The sequence below is a fragment of the Oryctolagus cuniculus genome, chromosome 2 (genome assembly GCF_964237555.1).
Source record: "Oryctolagus cuniculus chromosome 2, mOryCun1.1, whole genome shotgun sequence".
NCBI lineage: Eukaryota > Metazoa > Chordata > Mammalia > Lagomorpha > Leporidae > Oryctolagus > Oryctolagus cuniculus.
The window spans coordinates 199,179,906-199,192,128 of record NC_091433.1 but is presented as its reverse complement, the minus strand read 5'-3'; the positions used below and the strand labels follow the sequence as shown (position 1 = coordinate 199,192,128).

The 12,223-nt window shown below is 58.3% G+C and overlaps 1 protein-coding gene across 22 annotated transcripts in view; it reads right to left on the bottom strand.

The window, feature by feature from the left end:
• Positions 1-12,223, bottom strand: part of MYT1L (myelin transcription factor 1 like) — a 440,164-nt gene that overhangs the window by 90,525 nt on the left and 337,416 nt on the right. For all 22 annotated transcript variants that reach the window (XR_011386785.1, XR_011386786.1, XM_051838143.2 and 19 more), the window contains 2 exons: positions 8,486-8,620; positions 622-712 (listed from right to left, as the gene is read on the bottom strand). Coding sequence is in view for 20 of the 22 variants with exons in the window: in XM_051838143.2 (XP_051694103.1) it covers positions 622-712; positions 8,486-8,620 (226 nt within the window). In the remaining 2 variants the exon portion in view is untranslated. The remainder of the gene's footprint in view (positions 1-621; positions 713-8,485; positions 8,621-12,223) is intronic.

The following is a 12,223-nucleotide window of genomic DNA, read 5'->3' as shown; positions in this document are numbered from 1 at the left end:
CTGTCTTTACAAGAGGGTGGGCGAGACAAGTAGGAGAGTCCAATCTGCGAAAGGGAGACCTGAGCAGCTGCACCCCCCCGGCAGCCGCATGCTGGGGACCGTCTGTGTCCTGGGCAGCTGCACCCCCAGCAGCTGTGTGCTGGGGGCCGTCTGTGTCCTGGGCGGGTGGGGCGGGAGGCACGTGCTGGGGACCCTCTGTGTCCTGGGCGGGTGGGGCGGGAGGCATGTGCTGGGGACCCTCTGTGTCCTGGGTGGGTGGGGCGGGAGGCATGTGCTGGGGGCCCTCTGTGTCCTGGGTGGGTGGGGCGGGAGGCATGTGCTGGGGGCCGTCTGTGTCCTGGGCAGCTGCACTCCTGGCAGCCGTGTGCTGGGGACCGTCTGTGCCCGTGGGCAGGGAGGCGGGCACCCCCTGGGAAGCGTGTTGGGGACTGTCTGTGTCCCCAGGGCGGGGCAGGAGGAGCTTGCTGGGGACTTTTGTGTCCTTGGGCAGCTGCACCCCTCAGCAGCTGTGTGCTGGGGGCCGTCTGCGCCCGTGGGCAGGGAGGTGGGCACATGCAGCGCTGGGGACCCTCTGCATCCCGGGCAGGGAGGCGGGCGCCTGGGGACGCGCGGGCGGCTTACCTTCTGTGGGAGTTCCTGTTGCTGTTTACATGCCCGCGCCCTGTGCAGCCCGGAGTGGGACACTTGAGCACATTTTCATGCATGGCAAGAACTTGACAAGGAGAGCAGAGAAAACAGCCCAGCGTTAGAACAGACATGGTCGGAGCACACGGAGCTGTAGTTGTTCTCACAGAGGCCGGGTGGGCGTGACAGACAGTGCTCGCGCATCTGGGATGGGCATGGTCAGAAACACACACGCAGGAAGGAAGAGGCGGCAGCGCGCCCAGGGGGCTGTGCCAGGTGGGCCGCTGTGGAGGCCGGAGGACAGGACGTGGACGTGTGCCACATGGCACAGCGAAGCAAGGGCGTCCCTGACTAGCCCTGCAGGGGAGCGCTGAGGACTGGCAGCCAGGAAGTGCCGTGCAGAGTGCTCACTTCTATTCTGCTCTCATCAGTTCCTTAGGTTCTTGAGGTGCACGGGGCATTCCGTGTGGGGAGATCAGCTCAGGTTAGCATTTCCATTGCAGACATTTGCAATGTACACACACTGAATGAAATGTCACTGGCTCACTGCAGGCCTGTGTTTTGGAAACGTGGGTGTCACGGAAGGCTGGTGGGACAGGAGAGGAAACCAAGCCTGACCCTCACAGCAGTCGGAGAGAAGGCCTCTGCATCCAGGACTCAGTCTGTGCTTGGTAATTAAGTGAATTGAGCGGGAATGTCAGTGCTATGTCTCTCAAAATGTGAGAGCAACCAGTGGCAGAGTGGGCATGGATGCTCCACGGGGAGGAGGTGCCGCTCGCTGCGGCCTGGGGAACTGTGAAATCTATCACAGCAGGGGTGACCAGACCTGTCTGTGTCCCTCTGGCTAGTCCTTAGGGAACACCTGACATTGCTGCCTTCTGGAGGAGGTGGAGAGAAAACAGCCACTTAGAGGCACTCCTGTAGTCACCACTGAGCTGGGACAGTCAGAGATTCACCCTCACCCCCACCTGCAGTCACCCCTGAGCTGGGACAGTCAGAGATTCATCCTCACACACCCTCCTGCAGTCACCCCTGAGCTGGGACAGTCAGAGATTCACCCTTACATTCTCCTGTTTTCGAGATGGAACAGTCAGAGATTCACCCTCACACCCTCCTGCAGTCACCCCTGAGCTGGGACAGTCAGAGGATCACCCTCACACCCTCCTGCAGTCACCCATGAGCTGGGACAGTCAGAGATTCATCCTCACACCCCCACCTGCAGTCACCCCTGAGCTGGGACAGTCAGAGATTCATCCTCACACCCCCACCTGTAGTCACCCCTGAGCTGGGACAGTCAGAGGATTACCCTAACACGCCCTCTTGCAGTCACCCCTGAGCTGGGACAGTCAGAGATTCACCCTCACATTCTCCTGTTTTCGAGATGGAACAGCCAGAGATTCACCCTCACACCCTCCTGCAGTCACCCCTGAGCTGGGACAGTCAGAGATTCACCCTCACACCCTCCTGCAGTCACCCCTGAGCTGGGACAGTCAGAGGATCACCCTCACACCCCTCCTGCAGTCACCCCTGAGCTGGGACAGTCAGAGATTCACCCTCACACCCTCCTGCAGTCACCCCTGAGCTGGGACAGTCAGAGATTCACCCTCATACCCTCCTGTAGTCACCCATGAGCTGGGACAGTCAGAGAATCACCCTCACACCCCCTCCTGTAGTCACTCCTGAGCTGGGACAGTCAGAGGATCACCCTCACACCCTCCTGTAGTCGAGCTGGGGCAGTCAGAGATTCACCCTCACCCCCTCCTGCAGTCATCCTTGAGCTGGGATTGTCAGAGGATCACCCTCACATCCTCCTGTAGTCACCCCTGAGCTGGAACAGTCAGAGATTCACCCTCACACCCTCCTGTAGTCGATCTGGGAGAGTCAGAGATTCACCCTCACATCCTCCTGCAGTCACTCCTGAGCTGGGACAGTCAGAGGATCACCATCACACCCTCCTGTAGTCACCCCTGAGCTGGGACAGTGAGGGGATCACCCTCACACACCCTCCTGTAGTCACCCCTGAGCTGGGACAGTCAGATTCATCCTCACACCCCCTCCTGCAGTCACTTCTGAGCTGGGACAGTCAGAGATTCACCCTCACACCATCCTGCAGTCACTCCTGAGCTGGGACAGTCAGAGATTCACCCTCACACGCCCTCCTGCAGTCACTCCTGAGCTGGGACAGTCAGAGATTCACCCTCACACACCCTCCTGTAGTCACCCCTGAGCTGGGACAGTCAGAGATTAACCCTCATACATCCTTCTGTAGTCACCCCTGAGCTGGGACAGTCAGAGATTCACCCTCACACCCCTCCTGCAGTCATCCCTGAGCTAGGACAGTCAGATATTCACCCTCACACCCCTTCCTGCAGTCACCCCTGAGCTGGGACAGTCAGATTTGCCTGCAGATTCAGAAGGCTGTAGGGGGCTCTCCCTGCCCATGAGGTTCACCTGAGATCAAGTGAACATGTAGGTCTACAGAACAGTGGCTTCCCAGCCTGGTCACATCATGTGTGACCCATGGTTCTCTCCCCACTCGGGAACAAGCTCTCTGTTTCCCCAGCGTTTACTCGGCTTGCTGGGCGCTGTGCAGGACATCCACTTGCTGTCACCTTTATTTGAGTCCTTGTTTTGTGTTCTTACCACTGGTCAGTTCCCTAAAACAGTCTGTTTTGGTTTCATCTGTGTATCTCCCAAGTCTCTTGCCTTGTCCTTAGATTTGGTGATGCTGTAAACATCAAAGAAATCAGCATAGCCTTAGGGCTTGCGTGAAGGTGTAGAGTGGCAAACCACCATGTGGGGGCTGCATCTTATCTCAGAGCGTTAGTTCTAGTCCGTGCTCCTCCATTTCTGTCTCAGTCCCCGCTAGTAACAAACCTGGGAAGGTAGCGGATGATGACCCAAGCTTCTTGCTCCTGGTGGGCATTTGGAGATTAAACCAGAGGATGGAAGATCTCAATTCTTTTTTTTTTTTTTTTTTTGACAGGCAGAGTTAGACAGTGAGAGAGTGAGAGAGACAGAGAGAGAGTTATAGACAGTGAAAGAGAGACAGAAAGGTCTTCCTTCCGTTGGCTCACTCGCCTAATGGCCGCCACTGCCAGTGCTGTGCTGATCCAAAGCCAGGAGCCAGGTGCTTCCTCCCGGTCTCCCATGCAAGTGCAAGGACCCAAGCACATGGGCCATCCTCCACTGCACTCCCGGGCCACAGCAGAGAGCTGGCCTGGAAGAGGAGCAACCGGGACAGAATCCGGTGCCCCGACCGGGACTAGAACCTGGGGTGCCAGCGCCGCAGGTGGAGGATTAGCCAAGTGAGCCGTGGCGCCGGCAGGAAAATTTCAATCCTAATCTCTCTTCTCTCTCTCTCAGCCTCCCTTCCCATCTCTGCCTTTTACGTACACAAACAATAAATACGTCCTTAAAAAGCCAGCAGAGTTAGCTTTGGCCCACCTAATGTTGGGGCCTGGCTGGGGGAGGCTCTAGGCATCGGACCCTGCCCCGGGGGAGCCCCCTTCCCAGTGTGCCCCTGTACCTGTCCCTGCCCTGCCTCTTCCTTGCCCTCAGGACCAAGGTTTGCCCCTGCCCTCCTGCTTCTTCCTACCTCCCGCCAGGACAGCACTGACACATGCCTCACCAGCTTCCCTCCCACGGGGCAGGCAGCTCCCTCTCCTTTCTGCTCACTGTTCTTACAGAAAGGCTTCCCTGGAGACAGCAGACGTCTTTTTTCTCGCCTGTAACCTAGATCTCACATTCATCTGCAGCTAAGTGGACAGAGACCCTCGCACTGCCCAGGGGGAGGCAGGCTTGCAGGGGAACCGGCTTCCCCCTTGGTCTAATCCTGGCCTCTATACTGGAGCCCAAACCTGTTCCCAAGCTTTGGCAGTGTGTGGAGCTCCTGCACCTCGCCACACACACACGTGCTGCAGTCCCCCTCCTTGGCTTCTGCGGAACCTGGGGCAACCCGCTGGCCTCTGCCCGCAGCCCCTGTGGAAGTGAGGGTGCTGCTCTGTCAGGTGGGCCTCCTCAGAAACCCCACCCTCCCTGGCCTTCTCTGCCTCCCATCAACCTGGCCTCCACCTGCTCCTCCGCCTAACCCACCATGCATACTCTGATGGCTACACTTGTTGTTTCAGGTCCGTTTCGTTCCCGCTCCCTGGGATGTCCCATCCTCGTGTCCATGGCCACCTCTGCCCTCACTTCGCCTGGTCTCTACATGTCCTCCCGAGAGCCTGCAACAACATATGGCTTAATCACCACTTCCCCAAACGTGGCCCCACTCGCAATTTCCTGTCTCTTGCTGCTGGTGTCATCACCCTCACTGTCCTGAGGAGTCTGTGTGGGCTCCCCTTCCTCTCGCCACCCCACCATGGTGGTCTTGGCATCCCTGCACTGCCACAGCACCCCCAGGATTCCACAGGAGCCTCGTTCTCCACTCAGCACGCAGGGCGTGGCCTCACGGAAGCCAAGGGCCCCTTGAGCAGCCTCCCCACTATCCCACCCAGTGTCCAGGGGCTGAGGATCCACCCGGCAGATGGCAGCCCTCCACCTGGACGCAGACAGCCAGGAGAGCCTGAAGGCCCCGGCATGCCAATGCCGTCTGGACGGTGTACTGCTGAGTCCTTCGTTAGAAGCATTTGGGCAGAAACAAGGGCCTGAGAAGCCAACCCGGAAGAACATGCCAGCCAGCAAGCAGACCGAGCCCTCCAGGGACCGTGTGTGCTTCTTTTTAGGGTACTGCAAAGAACCAGCCAGGAGGAGACGCTGTGGACTGCACGTGGGACCCCACCTCCTCCCCGAGTGCGGTCTGACCCACGGTGGCACGAGTCTGCACACTGCACTGGCCAGAGCGCCGGCTACATTTCTGCTGCCTTTGGATCTTCCTGTGGAAACAGTCGGGAATTTCTCGGCTGCACAGGAACTGAAATTCCATGCTGAAGATGAAAACTGCACCAAAACAACTTTAGAGCTTGGTGCTGTTGTCCCACTTCACAGATGAGGAAAGCAGAGTGCAGAGAGCATGCAACATGCTCCATGTCACACAGCTTGCTGGGGTGGGGCCCGCGAGGTCCTGGGGGGAAGGAGCCAGGCGTGGGGGCAGCCACACGGGGATCTGCCCCTCAGCCGGCCATTTACTCAGGCCAGCTAGAATCCACTCACGGTCGCCTAAAAATATCCAGCATCCTCCAGGGCCAGGCACTGTGCTGGCCCTGGGAGGGAAGAGGATGCCGGTCTCGGCGTCTCTTCCTCCCAGGTAGGCTCCCTGGCTGCTGCAAGAGCGGTGTCTGCCGGAGGAGCACCCACACGTGGAAGCTGCTGGCCTTGGACCATCCCGCCTCCCTGTCATGTAACACACGGGACTGTAGCCGCACACTCGGTCCGTCTGCTCCAAGACAGCTGCAGGAGCCGCGGGTTTACTGCTGTCACCAGCGCCTGGAAACCCGGCAGCCCCACTGGGCTCTGAAACCATCTCACCTCCGACGCTAAGCTCGTGCTGCTTCCTAAGCCTCAGATACCCCAAGAACTTGCCCTGCTCCCACGGATTTGCCTGCCGGCACGCCAGTGTCACCCATTTTGATGGGCCTGTCCTCAGAATGCTGCCGTAATCACCGGGCATCTTGCCAGCATCCAGCCTTGCCGCTGGCCATGGCCTTTTTTTCTTTTTTGACAGGCAGAGTGGACAGTGAGAGAGAGAGAGAGACAGAGAGAAAGGTCTTCCTTTGCCATTGGTTCACCCTCCAATGGCCGCCGCGGCCAGCACGCTGCGGCCGGCACACCGCACTGATCCGAAGGCAGGAGCCAGGTACTTATCCTGGTCTCCCATGGGGTGCAGGGCCCAAGCACTTGCGCCATCCTCCACTGCACTCCCAGGCCACAGCAGAGAGCTGGCCTGGAAGAGGGGCAACCGGGACAGAATCCGGTGCCCCAACCAGGACTAGAACCCCAGGGTGCCAGCGCCACAGGCAGAGGATCAGCCTAGTGAGCCGCGGCGCTGGCCTGGCCATGGCCTTTCAGACAGAGGAAGACCCTGCACACGCCCTGGACCCACAGGCAGGATCCACACTCATTTCCTCATCTCAGGACGGTGCCTTCCACCTGAGCTGCTGCTTCTGAGTCCAGCTACACAGTCGGCACACTTTATCGCTGACAGAAACAAACAGAGAAAGGTGTGTATTGTTTCAGCTCTAAAAGAAATCTAGCTGTTTTCATGGATGTTCTTCCTACTGTGAGAACCCAGTGAGAAGTGGTGTCTCAGATCAAGACCTGCCCAGTGAAACCTGCGTATTTACGCCCAGGGAGTGTAGACGTGAGAGAACAGGTATGACATGAGACATTCACAGTCGAAATGCAGGGAGACCTCCCAGATGAGTACTGACAGGGACAGCACACAGAGGGCTGGACACTCGGGCAGGAGGAGTCTGAGGCCCCTTGCTTGGGGTCGTGCTGCACTATTGGGGGGGGGGCACGGGGATGTCTCCAATGCTGTTTGGCTCAAATCTGGAATTTGAGTAGGGGTAGTAAAGAAGTGATCTGCCTGAGGTCGCAAGGCAAGTCAGGACAGAAACTGGAGGTGAGCTTGGAGCCTGTAGCCTGGAAGCAGGGAGGGGACTGGAGGTGAGGCCTGTGTGGGTGCAGGGAGGGGACTGGAGGTGAGTCCTGTGTGGGTGCAGGGAGGGGGATTGGAGGTGAGGCCTGTGTGGGTGCAGGGAGGGGACTGGAGGTGAGTCCTGTGTGGGTGCAGGGAGGGGGATTGGAGGTGAGCCCTGTGTGGGTGCAGGGAGGGGACTGGAGGTGAGTCCTGTGTGGGTGCAGGGAGGGGGATTGGAGGTGAGCCCTGCGTGGGTGCAGGGAGGGGACTGGAGGTGAGCCCTGTGTGGGTGCAGGGAGGGGGACTGGAGGTGAAGCCTGTGTGGGTGCAGGGAAGGGACTGGAGGTAAGGCATGTGTGGGTGCAGGGAGGGGACTGGAGGTGAGTCCTGTGTGGGTGCAGGGAGGGGACTGGAGGTGAGGCCTGCATGGGTGCAGGGAGGGGACTGGAGGTGAGCCCTGTGTGGGTGCAGGGAGGGGGACTGGAGGTGAAGCCTGTGTGGGTGCAGGGAAGGGACTGGAGGTAAGGCATGTGTGGGTGCAGGGAGGGGACTGGAGGTGAGTCCTGTGTGGGTGCAGGGAGGGGACTGGAGGTGAGGCCTGCGTGGGTGCAGGGAGGGGACTGGAGGTGAGCCCTGTGTGGGTGCAGGGAGGGGACTGGAGGTGAGCCCTGTGTGTAGCCTGGGAGCAGGGAGGGGACTGGAGGTGAGGCCTGTGTGGGTGCAGGGAGGGGACTGGAGGTGAGGCCTGCGTGGGTGCAGGGAGGGGACTGGAGGTGAGTCCTGTGTGGGTGCAGGGAGGGAACTGGAGGTGAGGCCTGCGTGGGTGCAGGGAGGGAACTGGAGGTGAGTCCTGTGTGGGTGCAGGGAGGGGACTGGAGGTGAGGCCTGTGTGGGTGCAGGGAGGGGACTGGAGGTGAGGCCTGTGTGGGTGCAGGGAGGGGACTGGAGGTGAGGCCTGCGTGGGTGCAGGGAGGGGACTGGAGGTGAAGCCTGTGTGGGTGCAGGGAGGGGACTGGAGGTGAGCCCTGCGTGGGTTGCAGACTATAGGTGAGCCTTGTGTGGGTGCAGGGAGGGGACTGGAGGTGAGCCCTGTGTGTAGCCTGGGAGCAGGGAGGGTGGTCTAGGGGGAGTTCCCCTCCAGGAGGGGAGCAAGGGGTGGAGCTGCCTCCAGGGACAGGGAGGATCCGGGTGAGATGTGATGGAGATGGCATCAGGCAGGAGGGCGTGGACACAGTCACGGGGCTGGAAGGCCCAGGGCCGCGGAGAGACGGGACTTACTTTCCGGAGGGACCCTATCTTTGTGCGGGCACCCGGACAGACTGCGGTGATGCGGGTAGAGCCCGGTGACGTGGCCGGTTCCATCACACCCGGGGGTCGGACACTTGCTCTCTTTCTTTTCTGTTCTTGAGGGATCTAAAAGCGACAACAGGTGCCAAGAGAACGAGTGGTTTACCAACGGAGATGACCGTGATCACTTAACAACCTGAAGACAGCTCCGCTACACAGGCCCTGACGCCGCGGCCGGCCTCCAGCCTTCCCCGTAGCACCATGAGCTTCTGCCCGCGAGAAGAGCAGAGCCTGACCCTCGCCTGCACCCGATCGAGTGTGTTCCCGTGTGTTACATGATGCGCTGTGCCCACCGTGATGGGACAGCGGCCTTCCCAGAGAACACGCACGGCACGGCCATCACAGAGCGACTGCCCCGGAGACGGAGATGCTCGCCAAGCCGCTCTGGCCGTGTGCGCGGTGAGCGGCGGCTTCCCTGGCGGCAGGAGCTGCTGTCCAGGGTGAAGCAGCGCCGTCTCTCGCACAGCACTCAGAGCTTTTCTGAGCACAAACGGAACTCTCAGGAGGCCTGCAAGGGGACAGCTCAGGGTGGAGGCCCCATGTGACAGGGGCGATGAGCAGAAGCCACCACAGCAGCTGCGTGTCAGGCTCCGTCCGTGCTGGCATCAAGGCAGGCCTGTGCCACGCGACGCATGCAACCCGGAACTACGAGGCCGTGGCTGGTGGCAGCCCCTGGGCATCTGCAACCTCAGTCCAGGCCAGGGCGGAGCCGACTTTCTGTCCAGCAATGTAATGAAATCACTCACTCAGGAAACTGGTGCTAGATCCAGAGCTGAGCACGTTCATCACTGTGTAGCAGAGCGCTGCTAAGGGAGAGCTCAGGCCCACCAGGAACCCTGGAAACACTGTGCTGTCAGCGGTCTGTGAAAACCAGTTGCTCGGATCACAGAGTCGCCACTAGGCTTTAGCTAGAGAATGCTCTTTAGTGCAGTGCTCTTTAGGGATTCAGCTCTGTATGGTGTAGGCTCACTAATCAGGCCAGCCAGCCGTTTTGGCAAATGTTTGTTTTGGTAAAGAGCTTGCTTTTTATAAGGAAAAAGCTTGGTTTTAAAATTTGTGGACTCTTGTTGGATTTTCTTCTTCAGTCATTCACGTGGACTTGGAGTAGACAGAGAACCCACGGGAGCACACAGATGAGACTGTCTGTACAGCAAGCCTTCTCCAGGCGACCCTGGACGCCGGCACCTCTTCCCTCAGTGCTGGCGTGAGGGCAGAGTCCTTCCAACAGCAGTCAGCACTTCCCTACCGTTCCTCACTGATCGGAACCTCTAGAAACAAACCTATAATTACATGGCTGTCACTTCAATTTCTAGTTACCTTATTGGAGCTCTTCTTACATATACACACTAAAAACCTTTGAATAATTTCAGAATAAGATTGATATAGTTTAGTTAATATAAATTTGAAATACTAAGTACACAGTAACAATCTCAAAGGAGCATAGTTATTATTTCAAATCATGAACTGGACGTAAGGGATCTTTAACCAGATACAGATACTGATCAGGGGTAAAAGACTGGTAAGTGTAATTAATCATTAAGTGGCTATTTCATCAGGATACTTGTGATTTACTAACGAACTATGCTTCACACATCTCAAAGAACTCTGAAATTCAGCAGAGATCTGCATAGAGACACTGCGGCTCAAGGGCGTCTCAGGCTGTGGAGGACCACGGGGGTACACTGTCCTCCCCATGCATGGCACCCTGGTGGGGTTGGGGCATGCTGCTTGCCCTCCGTGTCACTGCCCACCTCTGGCCAGCCCAACCTGTCTCCACACACAACATCCCAGCAAGCAGAGCCCAGCAACGCAGCTGCAAACGCTGCCACAACTTACACGGAAACACCGGGCCGCTCCCCTGCGCCTCCCGCCACGGGGCTGAGCAGCGGAAGAGGAGCTTCCTAACTGACTGCTCTGTGTTAGCATGATTCTAGAACGTTCCTTATCGACAGTTTACATGGGGTTGAGGCCTGTGAAGGGCTGAGAAGTTGCAAACGGAGGCTGCTGTCAAGCACTGTGCACTGGCGGTGTCGTGAGACACTCACAGGGAGGCTGATCTCTCAGATCCACTCTGCAGGACGTGCTGGGCTGTGGGTTCCGGACTCAACCACAGACACCTGCCGCGCAGCAACGCAGGAAGCCCCACAGTGCACAGACAGGGGCTCAGGTCCCAGGACGACGGCCCGCAGACCGGGGAGAAGCGCAGCCTCTGCCAGTGCCCCCGACCCGGGCAGGCTGGACCCCTACCCTGCCCCACTGCGGGGGAAAGGCACGTCTCAGCTGGTTTGGGCTCATTCCCATCCCTGCCCCTTCACACAGGGGAAGCAAACGCCTGAAGTTCCGTTCCTTGCAAACAAATAAAACCAAGTAACATCAACAAAACGAGCCAAAAGTGAGCCGGAACTGTCCCAGAGATCACAGAGACCATGGGTGGCCTGCCACAGGGAGCCTGGCAGCCTCTCACCGCACTCCTCAGCCACCGAACGCCACCCAAGAACCACGACTCAGAGCCCCAGAGCATCAGCAGAAATCACCTGAGCAGACGCTGCTTCTTCCTCAGGGTGGTCGGTTCCTGTATGACCTCACCAACTTCAACCCCAAATTCTCTGTGGCTGGTCTGCGCACATCTCGGTTACCCAGTGAGCACTGCAGGCATGAGCAAGCCGTGTGCTCTGCTCAGCCACAGACGTGTCCCGTGCCGCACTGCGCGCCTGGCGCAGTCTCGGCCTCCCCTCCGAATCCGCAACGCCTGCCGGCCTGCACCCACGGAGCCTCCGGCGCAGGCTGGCCTGGCCTGGGTCTGGTCCCAGCGATGCCTGGCATGCCTGGAAGTGAGGCACACACATGGAGAGGCGACACACACCTGCGGCAGGGCAGGGCAGTGTTTCTGGCTGTGCAGAGTTTATGCAGTAACTGATTTTCAAACCGAATTCCTGGCCCTCATCATCAGGTCCAAAGTGAGAAAAGCCAGCGTTCGCAGTGAGTAGGATAAAGACGAACAGAAAAAGAACTTCTTCACACTGACTCAGGACTGGAGGACCCTTGATTTCATTGCATTCTTGAAACTGCTTCTCTCTGCATTCTCTAAGAAACTCGTCACTGAGACGCCCACAGCGGCCGCACTCTGCAAGAGGCCGAGTCACCACCAGCCTCACAGCCAGAGCAGACACTGCAGCTGTTGCAAACATGGAGTCAGTTATTCAGGCTGTATATATTTGATATATTTACAATATATATGTATAGTGTAAGTATGCATATATATAGCTAAATATACAGACATATACAAATACCCGTCTGCATGTTTAATAAGAGAAATTCAGCTAAAACTATCACCCTGGATAGTTTTGAGGGCTGTGGGACACGCTGTGTCTGAGCAAAGCGCCATGGCTATGGCCACGATGGAATGGAGGCCGCGAGGCAGCCGGGGTTATGCTGCTGCTGGTCTCAGCTAAGGCCATGCCCACCTCCTGCAGCCAATGGTTCTTACTGCCTGTGACCTCAGGTAAGTAAGGTGCAGCCACCACCCTCAGCTGCTGTCACGGGTCATCCTACCAAGGGCTCTGACTTCTACCTGGGATGTTTCCATCAGCACCCTTCATAAATCCTGGGCCCCCGCCTCGCCATGCTTCTCTGTGAGGCTTGCTGTCACGGCAGGAGGTGGCTCCTGGA